The sequence below is a fragment of the Meleagris gallopavo genome, chromosome 1, assembly GCF_905368555.1.
Source record: "Meleagris gallopavo chromosome 1, MGAL_WU_HG_1.1, whole genome shotgun sequence".
Taxonomy (NCBI): Eukaryota; Metazoa; Chordata; class Aves; order Galliformes; family Phasianidae; genus Meleagris; species Meleagris gallopavo.
This window is the reverse complement of record NC_139404.1, coordinates 104,842,217-104,867,810: the sequence shown is the minus strand read 5'-3', so window position 1 is coordinate 104,867,810 and position 25,594 is coordinate 104,842,217. Positions and strand designations below refer to the sequence as shown.

Here is a 25,594-nt window from a genome sequence, read left to right as displayed (position 1 = left end):
GGCATCTCATAGCCACACTGTTCCCAGCAATCCCAAACCTAAACAGGCTTTCAGCCTTCACAGGATTCTGCACTTGGAGCAAATCCTTAGTTCATACCTAGATATATCTAAGTCTTCCACAGCTACTCCCTAGAGGTCTCTGTCACATGAGCTGTTTGCTCCACATTTGCCACATGATCACGTGTGGTTCATAATGTTTCTCATTATATATCTTAAAATTAAACTAAAAACCAAACAAACAGAAAACCCCAAACAAACAAGCAAACAAAAAACAAAGCAAAACAAAAACAAAAAACATACTGATTGAAGAAAGAAATCTGATACTGAGGGTGCATGCTCTGCTGGGGCAAGACTTGGCAGAGAGAGTAAGATTTGCCTGTCCATCCCACTTACTGGAACAGCTCCTGGACTGACATAGTCACCAAACTGCTCCTGGATTTCATTTGGTTGCAAACCTAGTTTTGCTCAGGTAGGGATCCTGTAAACAGTGAACACACGTGCAGTGTGGATCATTTAGGAATGGTGATGAGAAGTGTGGGACAAGATCCCAGAGCAAAGCAAGAAGCAATCCAAACCAACAGTGCAGGTGCAACTACTGTAACAGAAATTGTCATTAGTCCTCGAATTAGCATGACTTACTCCTGAATTCTGCTTTAGGCATCACCAGAAGTACATGGATGAGGAAGAATCTACGGAACTGAGGCAAGATAACCCAGTGCAACAGGATGCCATCACAGTCCAGAAACCACCTTCAGCAGGTGTTCAGAAGTATGTTATGCTACGTCAGCACTTACAGTTTCAGTCCAAGAACAGTTTTACCTGTTGAATTTTTCTGTTTGATGTAGTGGATGGACGTGCGTTGTGTCTTTGGATGAAGCAACAGCAGCAGGACTGGTTCAAGAATCCGTGCAACATCATTAAGTGAAAGAGCACGGATCAGCCAGCCCTGTGCTGCAGCACCAATTGCACCATCTGAACAATTGAGACTGTCCAGTACCACAAACAGAGACCTGAATGGAGAAATCAGAGCTAATAAGTACAACTGAAATACCTGAAAAAGCTAATGCAAACAGCAAAGTTGTTGTGTGGAAGACTTAGCACATGTTCATGTAAGCATCAGCCAATAGCTCATCTCTGCTAACAGCAGCTTGATCATGCACATTTTCTTGAATTGAGGTCAACTACACATGCATTTGTAGAAGCAAGGCCAAACATGCATTCACACTGTAGAAAAACATACTATGAAAAGTTCTTTCATACATGTATTTAGGAAAACTCTTAATACTTTTCTCTCCATTTTCTATGAAAGTTGTTGTCTCATAAATATTAAGTCGTTCTAAACAAAAGGGTATTTTTGCGTGTGTGCACGCGCACTGGTTCCGTTTTCTTTGAGAAAACAAAAAATATAACCCACTCTAAGAGAAAACGTGTCTGCTATGCAGAAATTTGTCAGCAAGTTATCTTTCATAGAAGAAGCTCCTACTATTTTTACAAAAGCCTCCTTTACACCAGAACATAAAGCTGCTCTTCGGTGCACCATGCAATGAGTGCAAGCAGGAGTGCAAGGAGTCTGAAGGCTTTTCATTTGCTCGTGTGGCTCTACAGAACTTTCTCCCATCCCAGAAAAAAAACAGCAGAACAAAGCATAATATTAACATAAATATAAGCAAGTGGAAATGAAAATACCTATCAAAGGACCGATTGTGAGAAGATACTCTGCTGCCTTGGATCTCTCTGGTCAGATGCCACATGACAGAGAATCTGAACAGTGCTTCCAGCCTTGTTCCCTTTGCAAGGAAACAAGACACAGACATTATTTTTTGCAGTATTTATCTCTGAGTAAAATTTTAGTGATTTTTAAACCTCTATCAGAACAATAGCTGTTACACAGATGACTACTAATCCTTCTCAGGTATTTTGAGAGTACTTTTATGCAGTAGACTAAACCAAAATGCCAAATATCCATGAATGCACAACCAAACCTTGACAGCCACAAAGATGCACCAATATACCAAAAATATAGTTTAGGACTTAAGTGTATTATAAACATTTACTCTTGGTTTGATGTTAGGGAGGTCTGAAAGTTGGATGACAACTGCTGTATCAGGTACTGTTTATTATTGGTGATTTTGTTTGAAAAGCTTTAACATATTTCCAAACTTTTAAGTTTCAAAATTGCAAGCAGAAAGACCCAAATCAATGCTGGAGAATAAAGGAGGCTGTTGTAAGCTTTGTTATGCAAGACATTTCTCACAAATAAATACTAAGTCATTACGGAACTGTTCTGTCATTAAACCAGGTAAGTAAAGTAATTAAGAACTAACTGACTTCATTTAATTACAGCTTACTTAATATGAGAACTAAATACTAAGGCAGACACGGGGTCAACATTATGCTGGCATACACTTACAAAGTAATAAAATGTTGCGTTGGACTAAGAGTCAATTGTGGGTCTAGGTCATTTTAGAAATAATAATAAATGCTGCAAGTTTTAAGATGCTGAATTATTTGGGCCAAAACTAAAATGTTCCAGCACTGACTGATACAGCTTGGATTCAGGGATTAAATCTAGCAGTAGTCCCAAGGAATTGCAGTGGAGTGGACAGAGAGTCTGTGGAAAGACAGAGGGACCACGGAAGCAAAGGCCATGGGATGGAAGGGAATTGGATGCAGTTTGGAAAACACTGGAAGAACTCTACAGTGACAAATGGGCTTCAGTGAATACAAGACCTACTTTATCATGATCCAAAAGTGCATGGCATATAATGTCTTCACAGATATTTGCTGATGGTGCCAGGCAATGCAGCCTATAGAATAGTTCCACACAGGCAATATGATGTTCTCGTGTCTCTTTGTTCAGCTGATTCCAGAGCACGCAAGCTACTCTCTAGGGTACAGTAAAAACAATAAATAAAATAAAATGAATAGATAATAACAATTTCTTCATTGTCATTTCTTCACTGACTTCAAAGCTTTCTATTGCATAAAAGCACTCTGTTGCTGAAAGGTATTTCTAAATCTTCCTAGTTTAGTAAAGAGCAAGAATTCAGGTCATACACTTAGACCTAAAGGAATATACTTTCCAACTCTGATATTAGAGAGTAGGTAATTAAAGTAGATGAGCACCAGAGTTCAGGAGAGCACTTCTGCTTCTATTTTCTGGGTCAAAACAGATCACATACATCAGGCACAGCAGCCGGAAGCGCAGTAATAAACAGTAAGAGCTTGGACTGAACTCTCATACCAACAGATGGTTGAGATGAGGAAAGCATTTTTGAAATAGATGCAATCAAAACAAGGAGGACGGAAGGTTCGCATTATTATTTACCCACTAGTACTGGCTCTTACTGAAAAATTTGAGTGGTATCTAAGTTCTCTGAAGTATAGCGCTTAGGCTAATGAAAATTAGCCCTTTGAGTTTACCTCCATCTCAAGAATTTGGACACAAACAACCAGCAATTTAAAAATAGCCTGTCACTTTCGTATTCTTACTTGTATACTTCACAATAAGATGTTCAACTCCTTTCAAATGCTTGTGAAGGTCAAAAAAAAAAAAGAAAACAAAACCAAACCAAAACCAGAAGTAAACATATTACTCCAAACATTCATACCGGTACTACTTCCTTTCCCACCCCACCTTGGATTTACAGCTGGGCAGTAATAAAGAAAGAGAGTGTCAACACCTGGTAGAAATCTGTTTTCTCTGAGATGATCTTTAGAACTCCAGGAGCAATGGGAGGAAGCGTGACCATCTGCAGCTTCCCGAGGAAGGGGTTGTGGCCAGAGACTTTGTATCGCTTCATTCGGTCTTCTATCACAAGCGCCAGTGACTGGGAATGGTTGATCACTTCCAGCAGTGTGAAGATGGACACATTCTGAACATAGCAGTCATTCACACAGCAGCATATTGTCATTAAGGACTTCAGCCACAGAGGGAAGCTGGCATCACAACCTCCTCAAAAGACAGGTGAGAAAAAAGTTTAGGTTACTCAAAGGTTATAGTCTTACCTCCGACTATTCTTCAATCTAGCTCACAGGATCAAGAGACAAAAATGACTACCCAGATTCAGCTGTGATGCTATCATAACATCCCTTGCTTCAGAAGAGCTCTCTTCAAAACATAGTGTATGTTTTCCCTACTTCTCCTAGCAAAAAGGTGCTCAGTGACCCAACAGCAAGTGCACTCCTGCTTTCTGGATTGTTTAGGCACAACTAGTTTTTACAGCTGCCATTTTTCAGCTGTCACTGTCAGAGATAATAACAGAGGTCTGCTGATCTAAAGTGGCTCCCTGGAACAGCATTGAGGCATATCATTTCAGTAACCATAAAGCACACAAAGAACTGATAAACTAACAGCATGTCAAGCCACTTTTAGCTCTGCTGCATGAATAATCAGATAACGTTTTATTAGGACTTGACTGGATACAGTCTGAAGTATGAATTCACGTCTCCAGCTTCAAAGACAAATGTTTTCACTACTTTACCACCAGAATAAAATGAATACTCTTCCTTCTCCACATCAGACAACTTCTGTACTGCATTCAGCCTACACCTTCATTATTAGAGGGTCTCTACCCTTTTGCCTTTAAACCTTACTGTTTCTCCAAGCTGTGCAGATGAAAATTATATCAAAAATAATCTTACATAATCCTAGGACAATATTCCAAAGAAATACAAGTATGTAAGGAAGCCTTCTAAGTACGCTCAGTACAGCAAAATTGCTTAATCAAGTGGAAGGCACTGCAAATATGCAAGCATCTACAGCAAGGAGAGCTCACCCAATGATGTAAATGTAAATGATAAGCATATCACTGTTGTGTTAAGGAAGGCACGAGAAATCTGTATTGAAGTGAAAGACAAATTTCACTTTCCCACCTCTCCGTTCACCACAAAACAGTCTTGTCAACAAGCCTTCAAGCCAGTAACTGCTGCTAAACCTAATGAAAATTCCTAGCACAGACAGGCCCTCCAATCATACATGATTTTTTTTATATATGTTAGCTTTAATCAAATTCCTTTGAACTTTAAGGTTAGGAAAATGGATATTTTGCTTCTATTATGGGCTCCGATTTTCCATTTAGTCCATCAACCTCTAATGCTTCTTTTTTATGGATGTTGAAACTTCTGAAACCTGCCAAAAAATGCCCCAGGCCAGAAGATGTTCTCATCCCGTCATCTACAAGTTTTGTAGTGAAAGTCTTCAAAAAATTCAGTAAAAATGCTTGAGAAGAATTGTCCCATATTCCCAAGACATAAAATATAGCTGACGTGGTAAATCTTGAATTCATAGGCAACTTGCCTTCAGCTCAGTCAAAAGGCATTACCTACTGATTGCATCTCTTGCAAGTAACTGAGCTCACACTGTAATTTGTATTCCCAAATGCACAAGTTGTCCATGAAAGGAATCTTCTCTTACCAGGAAACTGAAACAAAGAGATATATAACTGTTCCATTTCCTCCTCCGAAAGATAGACGGGGAATGTGGTACAATCCAACAGAAGGTGACAAGCTGCAGCAAAAGCTTCCTTGCAGTCAGCTCTAAAGGTCCCAAGACAAGCATCACTTGTTCCAAGTCCCAGTCTTCCTCCTTTTCTTTTTTATCAGACTTGCAATCAGAAGAAAGAAGGTTAGAACTCTTGTTCTTGAATGGTGACCCTCGAACTGAGAACAATTCTGAAAGCATTTGTTTAAACTGAGGTACAGTGATTTGCTTTGGAATCTTTTTCTTGCTGGCACTCTCAGATAATCTGTAGCCATTCTCCTTTTTCTCTTTTCCACTCAGATTAATTGCTGAGATGCTTTCATTATTTGCTTCTTGAAATTGCACCCCAAAAATGTATTTACTGGAAAACTTGGCAACCAGCTCTTGGATGCAATGCAAAGTCTTCTGAATGCTCCCCCCTTTTTTCCAGACATCATCTCTCTCCAGTGTCACAGTTGGCACTCCTAAGTGCTGAGAGAGCTCTGGGGAGGAAGCACTCAGACCAATGCCACTGTCTTCTGACTTCAGGGGAGCGAATGGAGTCTCATCCTCCTCCTGCAGCTCTGACTTAGTCTCCAAGGTTACATCCACATTTTCCTTTTTCACTGGGCTCTAGAACAGAAACATTAACATAATCAATGTGACAGTATTTAGTCACTGAGAATTAATTTGATTCAACTGAATTTAAAACATAACAAATATTTGTGTAGTCCCCACACTTTCACTCAAATATCAACAGATCCCTGTCTACAGATGCTTAGCAAATGGAAATATTTCCTTAAATCCACTTTACAACTGGAACAGTATTATTTATGCTGGATTATTTTCAGTCAAATACATTTATTTGTTCTACTGAAAAACATTCAGGCTGTGCTTGTGTGACCGCTTCATACCACCCGTTCCTTATTTGCCATAACAGTCTCCTGCACCCAAGTAATTCCACATTGTATTAAGCTAAAATATTAACAAAAAGCCTTATAGACCTAAACCAGCTGTAATACTGAGCTTGATTTGTCAACTCATCTTTAAGAAGTGCATGATGCTGTCTGCCTTTTCAATGCTATTAAAAGCACATTTTTCTTAATACACAGGATCATAGCCTCTGTTTCAGACAAGACTACTTCACTCTCACAAATAACTGAAACAAGTCAGAAATGGAACAATAATTACAGGACACTGAATAATCTGGAAGGGGACAAAATAAGTTTTGAAAAATCTGTATTGCTTCTGTTCATCATCTACATTTAAGATTAAAGAACTAGTATTTAAAAACAAGACTTGTCACAATCAATTTTACATATCGATAAGTACTTGTGAAATACTTACCCCATTTCTACTTCCTGTCTCAATGTCTAGATAGGAAGGAGGCATTTGCACTTTGCTAAGCACCTTAAAACATGTCTTTAAGGCATGAGTGAGTTCTGGCAAACTTAATACCTCCACATTTTCCAGGAGAGACTGTACCATATAACTGAGCATCTGGGGAAGATACTGAGTCTGCACTTCAGAGTAGAGTTCCTAAAATAAATAAGCATTGTTTAAAAGAGCTATCAGACATTATTATTTAACTGTGTAGTAACACTGGTTAATTGTTGATAACATCAGTTCATGAATATGTGATCTGTACAAACTTGCTTCAGAGCTATTCTTCTTCCTTCATTCTGTATGATAAAAAACAGATCATACCCTAAAAGAGTTACTGACAGTCTGCCAGTTACTTTCACTGAATTACCATAATTTGAAATGACAGTTATTTTGCTAGGCAACAGCAAGGATAACCATATAGCACGTGAAACTATACTTTGCCAAATGTGTCATAGATGCACAAATGCATGCTTGCTTGCTTCTTTTATACATAATCTACTAATTATTTGTTCTTAGGCATCTAAAGACATCAAAATAGTTAACTGCAAGTTGCCTTACCAAAGGAATCACGTCAAGAAGAAACACCAATAATGTGCAGAGCTCTGAAACAGTAGGAGGCATGCTAACATTTTCACGAAGATCTCTTGTCTGTGTAGATTTCTTTCTAGCATGGAAATAAACACCATTTTAAAAACTTTTTTCCTGTCAAAATTCTTGTTAAAATGGAATACTTTCAGCAGAACAGTTAGACCTTCTAAAGTAAAGTAAAAAGAGATTTCTAATACAGCAGCAGAAAGCATTCTGTCAAAAACCACCTAAACTGCTGCACGTATGCAAGATGCTCAAGAGTTTCTAATTTTCAGATCAAATCTCTATAGACTCTCTTACTAAGTGTAACTTTCTGTCTTACATTTAAAAAGAAAAAAAAGGATACACTTGTCCTTCAAAAAAAGACAAAAGCATTTTCTCTATCCACCTCTCCTTTTGAGTCCTTCCCAGTCCTAGCTGCTATTAAACGTAATTTCTTTTTTAATTTATTTTATTTTTTTTGCATGCAATTATTTGTTTGCATTCTTTAATTATTTCAAGAAGCAACACATATAGCTATCTGAATCTAACTTGTACTGAGGCCCTACCAGAATGTAAATGTTTTGATAAATTTTATGATCTTACATAGATAGCTGTTATGAATCATTTTTGGGGAGGGAGGGAGCTCTATTTTTCAATAACATAAATACCTGAAACAATCTTCAAAACATTTAGTCATGTAATCCCAAAGAAAGTCTGTGCTTAAGGAGGTAATCAACACATTGACTGTTTTGACAATTTCTGAAGCATTTTTGTTCTCTTTGATTGCACTGCATGGAAGGAAAAAGAAAAAAAGAAAAGAGAGAAAAAGAGATATCAGCAAAGATTTTAAGAGCACGTATGTTACAGCATTATCTGACGTAGTCTAAAAACTTATTTTCTCTCTGAGATATTGATTGCTTTAATCCAAGGACTAAGAGATTCTAGAACAGCTAAACTTTGAGTATCTTCCAAGGTGAAAGAAATCAAACCTTACTGAACTTAATCACCGCCAACAATAAGCAGCGTTCTTCAATTTCTTCTCTTCTAATCACAGAAATCAAGCGTGTGTGTGGAAAATGTTAGGGAAGTCACAAGAAATCTGGCATTTTATATAGAAGGATACTTAGCTTTTGAAACAAAAATTTGCTTAGTTAGGTTAGTTTTTATTAACTTGGCTTAATATATATACGAGACAGTTTCAGTTTATAATTGAAAGTTGTACCTTGCAAGTACGTTGCCACTTTGGTTGTAGCTAAGTTTGAGATCAGAACCAAGTGCATCCTTGCAGTAGGAATAAAAGGCTCTAATAACTTCAAGGAAGAGGTCCCCAACAACCTGTGGCCCTACAATTTAAGAAAAAAAATAAATCCTGCAATTGTATCAAAGTCATTGCTAGGTAGTTCAGTTACAAGCTTGTATAAATTTGAATTAGGGGTAACTAGATTTAAATAAAACAACAACAACATGTTGAGTTTTGAAGTATGAAGAAAATGATTATGTGGCTTTTTAAAACATCAGATTTTGGGAAACATCTCAGTTAAAATGAAATTAACTACTTACAGGGATTTTTTTATTATTATTATTTTTTATTTTAGTCGAATACTCCCTGTGTTTCATTTTTAGGAACTTTTAAAGTGCTACTTGAAAAGCCACAGCACTGATTCTACATTACATGTAAGACACTTCAGTAAGGCACATCTACTGCAGTCATTGTAAGTGGCTATAAGCATATCACAAACCTGCAGTTCACATGCAAGAAATAATCACCATATCTGTAACTGTGAGGAAAACAAGCAAATTTCCCAATTCTCATTCAGCATAGTAGCCATGATTAAATTTTGAGGAACAAAATCTGGGAAAATAACTGTAATAGAGAAAGCTCAATTGCACAAAAAGAACCATAACATGCTTTTTTATGCACAGTTTTAAGAAGAACCCAGAAGTCAGGTGTGTGCTGTCATCAGCACCCAATTGTCATGGGTCAGCACACCTTCATTTTATGTAAAATTACACACAAAGATGAACAATTTATATGTATGGTATCCCAAATATGGAACTATTAAAAAAGAGTATATAAAGCATTCCAATGAGTGTTTCTATGGGAAGAAACAAAGTTACATCACTAAATAGCAGAAAAGGTCAAAGATTCTTGCTGTTTTAATTTGCCTCTTTTTTTTTTTTTAATGTCATTTGAAAAGGAAGTGAAAGTTATACAAGTTTAAGGCTCAAGAAGTTATAATTTGTGTGCTGATTGAAACAGAAAGAGTAAACCATATAATGCAGCTCAGCTAAATAATCTTTTTTTTGTGGTTCAGATTAACAATGACCATCAACAAAATAAAACATACAGTAGGCCATCCACTCTCAGTCATTCACTTTCTAAATTAGATTATAAAATATGTGACTAATCCAACAACCTCAGTCACCTGTTCTTCCTTCAACATAGTTTTCAGGAAATAAAAATGTTTTATATAATATTCTTTAATCACAATTGTTTTTCAGGTATTCTTAAAAAAAAAATTAAAATTAACAGCTGAAGGAGATGTAAGCACCATTTGATAAATAGATTAACAACGGCCTCTATTAAGGTGGCATTCAGTTAATAGGGAAGTAATACAGAATTCTCTTTTGTCCTGGCAATGTTTTGGTAATACTTTAATAGGAGATGTGCTTTAGAGGACTTTCCAGACCCATGAAAAAGGATAATTTAATACACAGAAGCCTACAAATAAAGAGTTTAGTCTCAGTATATGAGTTTTATTTGTGATAAAGACTACAGGCTTAGTCAACACTAACATCTTTCTCCAGAGTAACACATAGAATGCTGAGGAATACAGTCAATCATTAAGACTACACTGCCTTCTAAAAACTACCTGTTAACCTCACATATCCATCAGATTCACACAATAGAGTTTCAAAGATTTATCTGCATGTGGTTCTTATAAGAATACTCCGAAAATCTAAATTCTGTCAAGCCCCTTAAATTTTATTTATTTATCTATTTATTTTTGACACAGAAAAAAAACTTGACCTTTGAAGGGCAGGCTGGCAGGGTCTCACCCTTGCAGAGCTGGGAAATTCACACAGACAACAGCATAGACATGTGACCAAGGAAGTGGAGGAAATTCTTCACAGCCCAGTCACAGAGCCTCGGACTATAGCTCACACAGCAGTAGCAGGCCAGTGCAAGCACACAGTGCCACTCACAGAGGCACCTCCATCTCCTACGCTGAGAGGAGGTTATTTGCAGCTGGAGCAGCTGCAGGTAAATGGTACTGCCCATTCCGACAGCAGTAGCACTGTAAACAAGCTGCCTGGGGGACTAAACTGTTGGGAAAAACAGTGCAGTCAGAGTGATGCGGGCCTACAGAAAGACCTGAGAGCAGCCAAACAATAAAAACAAATGCAGGAAAAAGTAGTACTGGCAGTTTTTCAGATAGAAACCTCCTTACAAGCCAGAAAGTAGAGATGTCTGGCATTAAACCTGAGAGATTAAGCTCCAAGGAGTGAATAGAGCAGAATACTAAAGCTAGAATAGTAGTGGTTCTTTTGAACTGGACTCTGACTGCAGTTCTGAGCACAGTGGAGGGTTCTCCTTGTGATAATTACAGGCTGGAGTGCACTGCATCCAGTGCAGTGCTCTGCAAAAGGCCAGAAATAACCTGGACGGTGCTTGCTTTAAAGCACAGTTCTTAACCAGTTCTAAAGCGAGTAAAACAGTCCCCATGCACAGCAATGCACAAAACACATACGATCAGAATTCAGAAGAGCTCTGCAGGGTGCTGTCCTCAGTCCTACTTCCAAAGCTGATAAACAAGAAGTCATAACAGTTTTAACAGTCACAACAGAAGTGACAAGTAACATTACCTATTTCAGGTTTATCAAGGAGACTGATAAGGATGCGGAAAGGTTTCAGATAAGCTTGGTGCTGTTCCTCTGCATCAGACTCAGAGAATTTCTGATGTAAAATTTCAGCCAAACTCTAGTAAAAGGAAAGAATCAAAATGTTATACCTAGAAGAGAGATTTCCATTTTATTAACAGTTGGTCTTCCACGGCCAGGCTGGATGGGGCTTTGAGCAACCTGATCTAGAGGAAGGTGTCCCTACCTACAGCAGGGGATTGGAACTAGATGATCTTAAAAGTTCATTCCAACCCAAACCATTCTATGATTCTATGATTTCTAAGTTTTATTTTGTGTAGCATCATCTACAACTGAACTCCAATTTTCCACATAAGGTAGACAAATCAATGACAACATCTTATCATGCACACTCAAGAGCTGATCTTATTCAGGGAGGCATTTTTAATAATTTCAATTAGATTCCATTTGTATTTGTAAGCACGTATAATGCTGGGACAAATACAGCACAGAAGGCATTCAGATTGAAGAATATAATAACACCAAGGGGATGCTATAGTTAGGGATAGAAAGCTCTGAAGGACATATGAAGAGATGCAGTGAACCACAGACACAGTTTGTGCTAAAATTTAAAAGGATCATACAAATATCTGTATAGAATGAATACCAACCTCAACTAAAAGATCTCTAGAGTATTTTCCAAAAAAATAAATAGCATGGTCTTCAGAAGTTGTTGTCTCTGGAGCAAAAGTACCCCCTTTAATATCAGAGCCTACAAGACAAATAGAAGCATAACAAGTATAGAGAGACACTACATTACGGAGCACTACCTACACTACAGAGAACTACACACACCTTGTTTATAAAAGTATTGAAACTACACTGCATTTTTTATCTTCATAATTTTAACACTTTACTTGAAACTAACTCAGAAGGTGCCCAAGGACAGCTCCTGCAACACAATTTGAGACATCCAGGTATACTATACTGAACTTCAAATATACATCAAAACCAAGGTCAGGTTAGATACGGGGTCATCAAAGGTAGGCTTCATGCAATTACACAGCTGCAACTCTTGTCCTATCACTTTCAGTCTCCTCTGGCACTTAAAAAGAGGCAGACTGGGAGAAGCCACAGCTCATTTATAGCTCCTTCATTGACTATTGAGCCTACACAGGAATCTTTAATAGGCTATTACTTCCAAAAGAGCAAGGTTAAAATGGCACTCTGTTCCTTTCAGGTGATTCTGGAGTGAATTGTGAAGGGAACCATAAATAACTCATCAGATCCACAGTGATTCAGGACAGTGAAATGAATTCAACCTCTGAAGAGAAAACCTGTTTAATAAAAATCAAGCATTCATTTGACAAACGGGTACTTTGTAAATGCAAGCAGAACAACATTTTCTTGAATCATCATTCATTAACAGCTGAAAAAGCGTATTATATTTTTAAGCACTGAAACAGTTTTCTCTTAGGTCCTTGGAATATTGAATATCGCTGTATATTGCATCATACCTAGCAACCATGCATATAATCTTCTATTGAGTGACATGTCTCTCCTCAACAGTGTTTGCGTAGCTGCTGACAGAACATAGACTAGATCAGTCCTGCACAGTAGAATAGCATTTTCATTGTAGTCCTAGGACAAAAAAGACAGCGCAGTTGTTTACGAACACTGAAACAAGTTAAACTGGTAATGGGGTTTTGTATTTGTTTTAAAACTGGTAATATTAGTGTTCTGGGAGAGGGATAAAAGAGGAATAGTAAACCATCAATGACAAAATATTTCGTTCACTAAAAATTTCAGGAAAGGGAACCTGACACAGTTGTGTGATTATTTTCCTATTTATAGTACAGAGCCACAGTTAAGCTAATAATACTGAAGACTTAATTGTGTTACATTTTAAGACTTAAGGTTATTTGGTACCTTCAAACTACTACACAACAAGGCAAGCTGGGAAATGATGGGGACAGCTAATGTTTCAAGTATTATTTGTTTCTCTAGTTATTCACAGAAGTTATCTTAGTTTAGCATAGACAATTCCAAATGCTCTATATTTTTCTCTGTGCAGCTTCCCAGGCCTGAACACTTCAAACACATTCCAGATACACAATACTCGAATCAAAGCACAGCTTCATTTGAAGCATTTTGATGATGTAGAACTGAGTTAGCTGTATGGAGTATGAACACATAGATGGAGGAGTAAGAAACTGCAAAATCTGTTTATTGGTTTTGAAGGTACAAAGGTCAGACATTTAGTGATAAGAGGTGGCAGCTGGACTGGTTTCAAGTAACTACCTCCCTGCACAAAGTGCATATATGACAATACTAAAGTAGTCCTCTTACCAAAGCTGTATCAAATGGAAAGAAGAAAAGAATCACTTCGAGAGTGTTTCTTTGCACAAGGACATTTGAATCCAGTACTGATACACACAAAGACTTGATCTGCAAAACAACAAGAAAACATAATGGTCTTTTACTTCATGATGATACCTAAAATACAATCATGAGGAAAAAGAGAAAAACCAAACTTGATTAAAATATTATTTTACGTGAGAGGATAATTATCCACCCATTTACTTCCCCTCCAAAAAAAAGCCAAGCCAAAAGTTTTGCAGAGTACTGTTAAAATATTGTTAAAACTTACAAAATACCTGGTTTTGTAACAATACAGAATGTCACAACGTGGTACCACTAACTATCAGACAGAAAGTGAAGTCAAACAAAATGCCGATGTTAAGTACTTAAGCTGACTTTACAGTAATTCCATCACTTCAACATCAATTACTACCTACTGACGTTTTCTATTTTACTGAAAAAAATAAAAAGGCATTAAATTTCAGAACTGTCTTCTAGGATTGTAAACATTTGAGAAATCTACATTAAAAATGGTACGTAAGGTGTTCATAGTATATAAGGTGTAATTCAGAACAAGCAGAGACAAGGTTTCATGTTTATCACTTGAGTCAGTCTCCTAAGGTTGTATACAATACTGAAAAAAAAAGTGCAGAAAATTCAGAAGATTTGCATTCTGCAAACTGAACAAAGTATGTATGGGAGATTCTCTGGCACATTTCAGTTAAGATGTTCCCATGAAGTAATTGCCTAATAATGCAATTCTGAAGTACAGACCTTTCAGCCTTTCTTTTTCTCACTCTTAAGAGCATGATGTTCTAATCCAATACAGAGAAGATACAACTTGCTAGATGCTGCCGTTATGGTAGGTAAGATTGTTCCACAAGAAGCATAATGAACTTACTGTAAGCTTATAATCGGCGCCAAGCATGTACTTCTGCTGTTTTCCAGACAGCTCTCTGTTGATATGACTGACAACAAAAAGAGAAGCAGGCAGCCTAATGGATGGGCTGACCAGAACACTGCCCCAGAGTGCTCCATAGAAAACTTCTTTGCCCATTAACAAGGAGAGCTTCACAAGCAAAGCATCTGTTCTGTAAGAAAAAATATTTGACGTGAGAAAAGATTTCTGTTCCTATAGTTCTACACCGTAAAAAAGCAATTACACACAGTTAGTATTGTAGGTCACAATTTATTTATTTTCTCCATTTTTGTATTATCAGCATTGTCCCTTTCCAGAAAGATGGCCAGCATGTGATTGCACAAACAAAAGAAAAGCAATCAAGCAACAAAACCAGAATAAACAATGACAAAACAACAGAATAAACAAACAAACAACCTTCAGTTCTTTGTCACTGTGCACATTCATTTGAAACAGTTTCTCTGCATGCTATGGAAACTTCTCCTGTAATTATCTGCTGACACTAAGCTCTGACCAAACCTGCAGTAGCTCTAATTGCAAAATATTGACAATGAGATGTGCCTGATGCTGAGCTGGAAATACTTTAAGCTGATGGCAGGCTGTGAAAGCTGATTTTGTCAGTCTGGGTATTGGAAGATATCCCATACATTCATACTTAAAAATTGATGGGCTCAATTTTTAAGTCTTGAACAAGCAAAACATGAGAGAAAAGAACACAGTTACTGCACATAGAACTGGAACACTGAAATTTGTTAAATGGCAATCACACTGGAGATCCTATGACTTCAGGCACATTCTCTGCTTCGGCAACTCTGTCAGTACTGTGATACAGAAACCTCACATTAGGAATGCAGAAGTGAGTGAAAAGAGAGAAGTCCAGTACAGAAGAGAGGGAAAAAAAAGACACCAAACCCAATGTTCTTTATCCATTTCCTCAGAAAGTACCCTTCAAGACATTTTCTTTTCTGTCTGTATGTGTGTAAGCATTAGAAGGATACAGTATCTATGTCTCTCACAAAGCTGAGTTTAAAATTAATCTAGCACAGCTTCCAACAAGAAATCTAGCTTATCTTTCTTGTACCAGAATCATTACCACAAGGAAACTAAAGAAAGATATTTGTATGTGATTTGTGTGTTTTGTAAAATGACATTAAATTTCAGCATAAATCTTCCACACAGTGAAATATACGGCCAACTTCTGTCTGTGCAAGGTGAAAACAACGCCATCAAGAACAGGGAAAAAAAGGAATACAAACAGAATCTGGATCTTGGAACTAATCTGCAGTTGCCAGTAACTCACTAGATAGGCACTAGCTATAGGCAGTTTCAAAATAAGCTGAATCTCATTAAGTCTTGAGATGAATAGAATTTCAAAGAATCCTTAGTTTCAAAGGATTCCCTTACTTCCCAAATTCCTAACAACTAGTGCTGTTGGAAAGAGGAAAGCTACACATCACTGTGTCTTGTAAACCTGTCTGGAAAAAACATGTAATGAAATCCATCCTTCTATAGCAGACTGTATGAGGTACACACGTGTCTACAGATAAGATGCTCTGCAATTGTCAACTGAATACTACCAAGTTGCAAATACATGTGACCTATTCTTACATGCTTCAGTGACTGATAAGAATTTTCAATCTAACACTTGTTGTTGAGACATTAGATCTACAACTATTTTATCAACCATATTATATATAACTTGGCATTCAAAAAAGAACAGTGAGAACAGCCAACGTATCCAGACTGTAAATACAGATGGAAATACACTATAAAGGTTTAAGCAAAGAAACATTTGATTGAAACCTACGGTAGCTGAGCTCTTACAAACTGAAGTAAAACCATTACACAAGTGGGTGCTGAGCTGCTCTTCTTAGCACACTCCCTCATCCTGACTTTATCGTACCAAACATCACTGCCATTACTGTCTGAGGCACCAGGGAATGAGTGAGACAGCTCTTCCACAATAGATGTTGAAAGGGTTGCCTCTTGCTTCTGCTTTCAGAAACTGAGGCTAAGTATCTGATATAGAGAGATTGGAAAGAAGAGAGAATGCAGATGCTCTCTTCCGTCACAATACATATTTAAATAGAATTTCCTTACAGAGCAGCAGTTTGGGAAGACAGGTCAATTATTCAGGAATTTGGAAAAGCATTTAAAAATGCTTTTTCATTCTCTTCCTTCAATATATTGATTTTCATCCCTCCTTCTTCTCTTCTCCTTTCCTCCTCCTGAGATGAAAATAGACGGGGAAAGGTTGTTTCTACTTCAAAGCTATTTATCGCAGCTTTCAGGGAGTCATCACACTTCTGCCCTTAGAAGCCCTTTAACAAACTTTCTCTTTCCACAGCCAGCCATCAGAAATTTCTTCAGAATTCTATAAGAAAGCAAAATACTGTATATTACTTTTACATTAATTCTCACCTGTCATAGATTTCTGACCCTTCTTCCAATCCAGGCAGCAGTCCAATTACAAAGGCTTGAAGACCAGGCAGGAGGGACTTTTGGAGAGGAAGAAAGTATTTCTCATATAAACCAAGGAGAACAGGCCTCACTGACATTGCTGCATTTGCCAGCAGAGGAAACAAACCAGAGCTGAAAAAAAATAAATAAAAAAATTAATTAAAGTAGACTGCGAAATGCATAAGCTTTTAAAGAGAAGTTTACCTGTACAAGAACAAGTCCTTGGCAAGCCATTTTGTCCCAATTATTTTAAAGATTATTTCGTAGGTTTCTAGTGCCTTTAAATGTACTCCACTAGGAAGTGCTGGATGCAAACACTGAGATAATCTTTTACTGATGATCAGACGTCTTGGCAATAGAGAATACTTCAGGTTACTCTGAAGAGCCTGTGGAAGAAAACAGGTCAGAATGAATATCTATAATGTAAAATACGGTTTATAATGACTCTATTTCAAAGGTTTCCTACTAGCAAACAGAACTAAATAACACATTCAAGACTTTTCTCTCATAAATGCAGATTGTTTCACTTCAACAGACTTCTGCAATTGAGTTTTAGTATGAAATCAGTTATGAACAGCCTAGTAAAGTCTGGTCTTGCTTTCCAAAGAGACTGGAAATCAAAATCAAATGGACAAAGAGAGCACTCCCATCCTATCTCTAAGGGAATTGGGAAAGCAAGAAGTGGAGTGCCTCAGTTTTTAAGGACAGGAATGGTGTAAGTATTAAATAACTATCTTTCCTCATAAATTAACATTGCTCTTATAGCTGGAATAAACAAATAATCCTCCCACCAAAGTACACATAGAAAATCTGTGAAGTTACTTGTAAACCTGCGTGGCTATACTCAGTATGCTTTAGTAACTATAGCCATTGTATGGATGAATAAGCCAGAGATCTTCAGGATAGGAAACAACTAAGTATTGTCCATAGGCTAACGCTCAGGAAAACCAAACTGCATTGCCTTTCTTGAAAACATTACTCTTTTTCATTAAAGCAAATGAGTATATAAATACAAATAAGTATGTTTCTAAAATTGAGAAAGCAACAATTAAAAAAAAGGAGTTGCAAGTAAATGCCACTTTGGCCTTTAATCACCGACTATTAACACAAACAAGTGTTTTACTGCAGGTTGCCTTTTGGGATGTTTTCAGGATGAGGCAGATTCATGACTCTCCCAAAGGCTAAGTCTTGATCTTACCCCATGTAACCCTTTAAAACTCTATGTTATTCCAGTATGCCTGAAAAAAAAACCAAAAAGCCCAGTAGACAAAGGAACTAACTCATGCTTGTCCAGTTCCAAGAAAAACACAGTACATCAATGATCACAGCACTCACTTCAATGGAGAATCCTGAATATTCACATCAGCATTCAGAAGAAGACACAAAACTCATCCTATTTCAAAGGTGTGTGCAATGTATCATGTAAGACTTCACAGTAGGTGGGCACGAGAAGCTAAAAATCTACTACACTGCATTATTTCTCCTTTTTGCTGCCATGCCTAAGCCTACATTAGCTCTTAGTGAAGAGTTTCTAGTAAAAAGCTGCACTCCAGAAGAAAAGGGCTGTGAGTTCCTAACAACAGTAAATAGAAAGAAATGTCATAATGTCACATTACTCTGAAATGCATACAGTACAAATGCCATTCGGAGCCATTATATTTCCTTTCTTCCTTCCCCCCATCCCCCAAGATAAGATTTGCATTTCAATTGGTATTAAAAGCCAGAATTGAAGAGTACAGCATAATCTCACACATGAAGCTCTAATGGGCCATACTTCCAAATTAGCTTTTATATTTGAGATAGGAAAAAAAAATATATATCTTTAACATGTTGTTGTCTTGTACCAACTTTGAAGACTGTCTGAAAGCTGGACTTTGAAACATTCTGCTTATATTGGTTGGTATATATTTGCCCACACCCTCTGTAAATATAAAAGAAGATGACTACAAAAAAAATACACTAGTGGTAAATATTTCCTGAGTTTAGGATCAAACAGATACCATCTTAATATACTATCTGCTAAAACCTTAATATTAACTACATAGAAAACAGCAGGTGGACAACTGTCCTCACAGGATTGGGAACTGACATTATTCCCCCTGCCCCTTTTTCATTTTTAATTCTTGTGAGTGTAATTTGATGGCCTTCAGTTACATAAGAGCTGAAGCCCACCCTGATCTACATTTTCTCCTTTTCTCCAGCTTTCCTGCATGTGAGCAATTACGACAGCAGAAGAGTTACATTATACACATAAAACATCTTCTAATGGACAAGGATGCTTATGCCTTCTTTGAACACGAGCTATAAAGGGCAGAAGAGAAGACTATCTACTCTTTATAGTGTATACACATGGCTTTATAGTGTTGTGGCTGAGAACGCAAAACAAACACAGGCACACATGCAGAAATACTTCTATTTCCACAGTTACTGGTTAAGGCCTACACTGCTTTATAGCACCACAGTATCAATTTGCCTAGACATTAAGAAAAGCAAGCAAATCAAGTAAATATTTATATTCCCATAAATAGAATTCCAGAAAAAAAATGCAGCATGTATATTCAACCAGGAAATCCTCTGACTCTTATTTAAGTCAACAGTGGTTGGGAAGAGTGAGGGAGAAGGCCAGCCTGTAAGTCCATTTTCCACTGATTCATTTTCCAGATAAGTTTGAGAGAAATTCATAACAGAGCTCCAGCTTCCACAAAAACAGCAGCATGAAGTTCAAAGCCAGTAATGAGGAAACTGGAACTTAAGATATATCAAAAGGAGGAGACACATCCCCAGTTAAGCACACTGCATTTGAGCACTGGGTGCGGTAAAGTTCCATAAAGCCATTAGAAGGCAGGGCTTTCCTTCAACAGAAGGCAAGTGGTGTTTATGTTTGTAACTCAGCAAACAGTTGGCATAAAGACCTGGCAGTCACAGTTCTCATACAAACTAACTGGCATTATTAAAGGCTCTGCTGACAAAATCTGTGTTTCAGAAGAATCTTTCTCTCCCCTCGAGAACATAGTGTTGCATTTAGATGTTACTGCTGAAATAAAGGCCAGCTGTGCAGCAGCAATGATTTTTGTTCTTTCTGTCCCATTTCCTTCTAATTTGTTTGAATTCTGAACAGATTGCTACAAGCATTTTAAATGTGAAACAAGGCAAGCCTGCACATGCTGAACTACCACCTATTTCTAGGTTTAAAAATAAAAAAGGGGCAGGGGAGGAGAACCTAAAAATTTCTTCTATCAGAGTGACTTTGCAGAGTTGTCTAAAGTTGTATCCTATTACAGCATTGGAACAAGCTGGCAAAATCTGCAATAGCACCATCACTTTTTGGCACTCAGACAATCTTGGATGCAGCAATCTGTACTGAAGATCTGAAAACCTTAGCCACAAAACACTGTTCTCCAGATAGCGAACGTATGCAAATTTCCAAAAATAATTAAAACACAGTTCAGGGCTGTATCCATTCAGAGCAACGAGAAGATGGTAATCCTACTTCTTGAAGCACGGAGCAGCCCACGCTGCAGCTACTAAATGATTGGTTTATGTAATTAGAGATAGGATCCATCATCATGATGTGTAACACACCGTAAAATGAAAAAACGAATATGTGATGTAGTGTAAGTTAGCAACCTCTGCCAGTGCTAGCTTTTGTTTTCACTCATACTCACACCTGGTACCTGCAGTTCTGTTCAGAACACCGCAGGGGATTAATCTTACCTAATGTTGGAAGTCTAGGTCATCTAAAAATAATGGGCAAAATGGTAGTAACTCACTCCAGGCTTCCTACAAAGCCAGTAGGGAACATAAGCAATTTTAGGACAGGATTCTTCTGATCTACTTTAAATAGCAAGAGGTGAGTCACATCTAACTAATTAAAACCTTTAACCTTATTTCTCTCCCTGCTTAAAAGTGATTCAAAGTAAAGATGTCCACACTGAAGACATCAAAAGTTAGAAAAGGTTTGTCTCCCTTAAGTGACAAAACTGTCTTTTGAGATCTACAATCTGACCGCTTTAGCCGATCATTCAGACTGATGTCAGGCAGTTTCTCTGCTGCTTCTGTGGTTCTGCAAGTCACCATGAAACAGAGAACCACAGAAGCAACAAAGAAATTGTGAAAAATAACATTCAGTGTAACCTTGGTAGGCATTTAATATTAGCAAGAAGTAGTAAAACTGCCTCTTTTTCATCAGCAATAAGAGCAGCAAGAGTTCCAATGCCACTTGTTTTAGCCATGGCCAAAGGCATTTGTATCAGCTTCCTCCACCCTTTTTCTCTCATCTTTAAATAGGAGGACTCCCACGCTGATTCCTCCAGCCCTTGTATTGAAAGGATAATTCCACTGAACTTATGTGGATATAAGAGTGTGGGTATTAACCTGGGAGACTCAGAAGCACAAGTACTACAAGACCGAGTACTCTACCTACAGGAGAAAAAGCCTCAGAAAATATTACAAGTATGTAAGCAAGAGCACTCACAATTCAAAGATCCTTTTGAAGCACATGCTTAGGATCTCCCAAGCAACACCAAAAGCATGAAAAGTCCTTCCAAAACGCCTTGACTCCTTCTCTTTGCTCTCTCTCCTTTTCTCAGCATTTTCATGTTTGCTTAGTAATAGGCATCACTGTTACTGACACTCAGACTCCTGAATATAATCATGTGCTGTGTAAAATAATACGTATTTTTACAGACATTTCTGTCATTAAGATAATGTTGATCTCCTTCCTTCTACCCACTCATTCCCTGCTCATTCATTCATTCTTGCATTATCAGAAACTGTCTGTAAAATAAATTAGGCTCTTTATGTTAGAATCACACCATGAAAAGAGTTCCCCGACAATATTTTTGTTTTATAGAAAAAACGAGATATCACAGGGGTTAAGCAAATAGCTACTGATATCTTATTTCACAATCTTCCTTTTTGTGGCACACTCCCCTGACTTTTCTGTTATCATCCCTCTTTTCAGATAACAAACAGAAGCAGATGAACACTAGGGATGAATACTGTTCTACCAATTCCTATGCTCCTAATACGATTAAGTCCACAAAATACCACAGCAGATGGACTGATTTAACAGCTGAAAGCCTTTCTGTTTGTTTCCCACTATGCTGCTATGTATTTTGGCAATCCTGTACCCTGCACAGGAGATTCAGCTAGGTTAGTCAATTGCAGTGTATTCACCTAGATCCAGATAAAAGATCAAAGCCTATGTTCTGCCATAGCTATGTAAATCTCATTTAAATTCTGATTTTCCCTTTCAAGAGAAGCATTCTGAAGGCCTTTCATTCTCCTTATGACTGTCCTCAGCAAGAATACAGGGAGAAATAGTGTAGGCAGAAACGTGCAACTCCTATTAACAAAGCAATATGCAGCTTCCTTCTGTTGATAAGGAAAAAAGGTGGCTGCCCTTTAGAAAACCTTCCATTTGGATACTCCTTCCCTTTGAAACCTCTGTAGCATTATGGTTTAGCAATACTTGTCTGGTAACAACACATTTCCTTATGAATTCTGCAAGAGCTGTCTCCTCCCACTCCTACTTACTTGATGATGCAACTACTCACGCCCCATGTACACTCAGGAAGAGCATTATGTCAAAATAGACCAAATGGGACACAAGTAACATTCTCCTTCTTTCTTGGGCAAGAGGAGAAAACATTTACTAGGTGTTTTCCCATATAAGACTTCTTATTTATTCATATTTTTCATGGTCACACAAAACAAACCACCAGCAGCAACAAATCAGTTATTTCCCCAAATATGAGGACGTGATCAAGTAAATGCGTTCTTTAAATATAATTTTTTACTTGGTAGCTATAGTAGAACCTGCAACTTCTTGTCCTACATAAAGCCTTACTCGACTGTTCTAGGTTGAATTTAACCAGGACTGTGAGATTGTTTAAAACCAAAATCTTAATTAGACATAAAGGCAACAAACACCATTTGAAGAAAACCTTTGCTGGTTTTATCAGGATTTCTCATATTTGTATAAAAGATACTAATTCAGCTGTTTCTATTACCCCTTCTTTTATAAACTAGTATTTTTCAACTGATTTTTAATTCTTTTTAAACACTGTGAGTTACAGTGAATAAAAATAAAAAGATAACAAACAAATGAAAAAACAGTCCTGGGACACTGTACCTTATTGAGTTTGCCAAGGGAAGATATAAGATCTGCCCATTCACTTGATGATTCGAAGTTTCTCAAAGCTTTCTCAATTGCTGAAGAATAATTCCTGTATCTGTAATCACCAAGTAACTCCTGCTCCTCTGGGTCCATCTTCAGTTCTCATAGCAAGGTGAAATTTCCTGTTAAACTAAAATATATACAGAGTTTCAAAGAGATAATTGACATTTAAGTTCTGGTAAACCTAAAATGTTATAAATAACAATAGATACACAGAAACACTGACATCCCAGTGAACTGGTCAAATGACCAAGTTGCAAATGAAGTTAAAAATAACTTTGCAAGCATGACTCCAATTCTCCACCAACTGTTTTAGTGGCTTGGCAGTCACAGTTCCCTTTTTTATGAAATATTTTTTTTTATTGTTGTTGTGTTTGTTTTAATTCCATGCACAAGGATCTGTCACACAGTAAGAAAGGAAACTATAGTCTTATTGCAAATAGGCAGAATGCTGACAAGCAGAGAGATATGAGTAGTTTTTGTCATCATGCAGTGTTCTGCAGGCTTATCTGTAGCAGTGGAATGTGAAACATTTCATATCAAAATATGACTCTTCAGAGGAGGCCCTTTAATGGGATTCCCAGCCCTTAGAAGAAGGATCCCTCAGACCTCAACATGTTTAATTGCCAGCAGGAAACGGTGACGTAAAAGGCTCAAGGTGTTGCGCAAAGGTGACAAGCCATGCATCCAAGTCTTCCTTTACTTCACCACAATGTATTCATATATTTTTGCAGAGTAGAAAAACAAGTTTTCCAGACGTGCTTTCCTCACGTTCTGCAGTACGTTCAGATAAAACACAACCAAACCAAAGCTGGTTTAGAACAACGGGAAATGGGCTTGGGTGCACTGTGCATACAAGAAATTTTATCTGCACTCCGGTATCAGCTATGACAATAGTTCTGTGGGCTAATATCAAAATAAGCACCTAGACACATGCTTAGGTTTCAGAATGCCAGGCTCAGGTCAATCCCTTCTGTCTCACTGACACAGGAAAGTGAGTATAGTCCTGTAGTAACATTTTATCACGTTTCTGAAAGGTGTCTGCATTCAGTTTCCTGCTTTTAAGTCACAAAAATAAGTCAAAGCAGTCTTCTATATTCTTAAAACAAACAAACAAACAGAAAAATAACACCAGAAGAAAACCTGAACTGTGTATTATCCTTGAACAGGAAATAATAACTACACTGAGAGAGGGTTCTGGTAGGGAACTCAGAAACAGAAAAATGCAGATGGATCCAAAAGTGAGAAATGATTTCAAAGGCATGTTTAAGCCACTTTTGAGTTCTTTAATAGCAGGATTCAGCAGGGCTCAGCCACTGCTAACAAAATACCTGATGTTTTTCAGCCTAGATACATCTCTATGACAAAAACATACATACATAAATGATGATCTACCTGTAGGTGTCCCTGTGTATTGCGGAGGAGTTGGACCAGATGACCTTTAAGGGCCCCTTCCAACTCAAACGGGCCTATGATTCTATGATTGATTCTAAGTTAATAGCAAGGCCATGTGTGTTTTTGCTTGCTTGTTTTTGTGGTATATTTTTTAACCCACCACAGTAAAGATACAAAAAGCCCCGCTTCCCTCATCTCCTTCACGTGCCTGAATCACCGAACTGCTGGACTGCATTAGAAACCGTTCCAACCCCCTGCCGTGAGCAGGGCTGAGCATCCGCGCTGATTAGAGGAAAGCGAGCCCGCAACAACGCCAAAATCCACACACGGCACCAGACAGCGACCTTTACGTGCTGTCAGGAAGCTCCCCAGAGGCGGGAGACACCGCACCGCCCGCCGACCCGCAGGTGACCGCGGCGGGAGCCCCGCGCCGCTCCCTCCCGCCCCCGCGCACCGCCGGTACCTGACAGCGCCCCGCAGATCCACCGGGCTGTGGCTGTGCTGACAGCGGCGACGTGTCGCGGTGTCGCGGCCCGGCCCGCAGTCACTATGGCAACGGGAAGGAGCGAAAAAACCGACCCAACCTGCCACCGAGCAGCAGCTCCTCCCGCTCCGGGCGGGCTGCGCTGCGGTCGGCAGCTGGGCGATACCACTGAATGCAGCACGGGGGGAGTAGAAGGGGAGGGAGGCAGAGAGCATTCAGGCGCAACCCAGCTCTGATCCAGCCTCTGGCTGTCCCGCCCAGCTACGTCCCCTCGCATCTTCACCCACACGGCAGGCGGCACAGCGGCTCACCCGCGATGCCCCCCGCAATTCCGCGGGGAGATGGCACGGCTCAGCGCCGCGGCCGGGCTTCGCGCGCCCCCTGGCGGTAACAGGGCGGCCGCCGCCCTTACGGCAGTTCGCCCCATCCCGCAGCGACGGGGTGCCACCTCCCGGGGTGAGTAGGTGAGTTTTGTGGTGAGAAAACAAACCGGCAAGGTACTTACTGATGGTTCTG

The 25,594-nt window shown here is 38.5% G+C and overlaps 1 protein-coding gene across 1 annotated transcript in view; it reads right to left on the bottom strand.

Moving 5' to 3' along the window:
- Positions 1-25,257, bottom strand: part of DOP1B (DOP1 leucine zipper like protein B) — a 46,808-nt gene extending 21,551 nt beyond the window's left edge. The window contains 19 exon segments of the mRNA XM_085242732.1: positions 820-1,010; positions 1,687-1,787; positions 2,735-2,887; positions 3,684-3,955; positions 5,417-5,542; positions 5,545-6,094; positions 6,809-7,000; positions 7,406-7,511; positions 8,086-8,205; positions 8,640-8,760; positions 11,285-11,399; positions 11,950-12,050; positions 12,796-12,919; positions 13,628-13,726; positions 14,541-14,730; positions 16,980-17,150; positions 17,223-17,404; positions 23,155-23,329; positions 25,058-25,257. Coding sequence (XP_085098858.1) covers positions 820-1,010; positions 1,687-1,787; positions 2,735-2,887; positions 3,684-3,955; positions 5,417-5,542; positions 5,545-6,094; positions 6,809-7,000; positions 7,406-7,511; positions 8,086-8,205; positions 8,640-8,760; positions 11,285-11,399; positions 11,950-12,050; positions 12,796-12,919; positions 13,628-13,726; positions 14,541-14,730; positions 16,980-17,150; positions 17,223-17,404; positions 23,155-23,292 — 3,052 coding nt within the window. The 5' untranslated portion in view covers positions 23,293-23,329; positions 25,058-25,257.
- Positions 25,258-25,594: the final 337 nt, after the last annotated feature.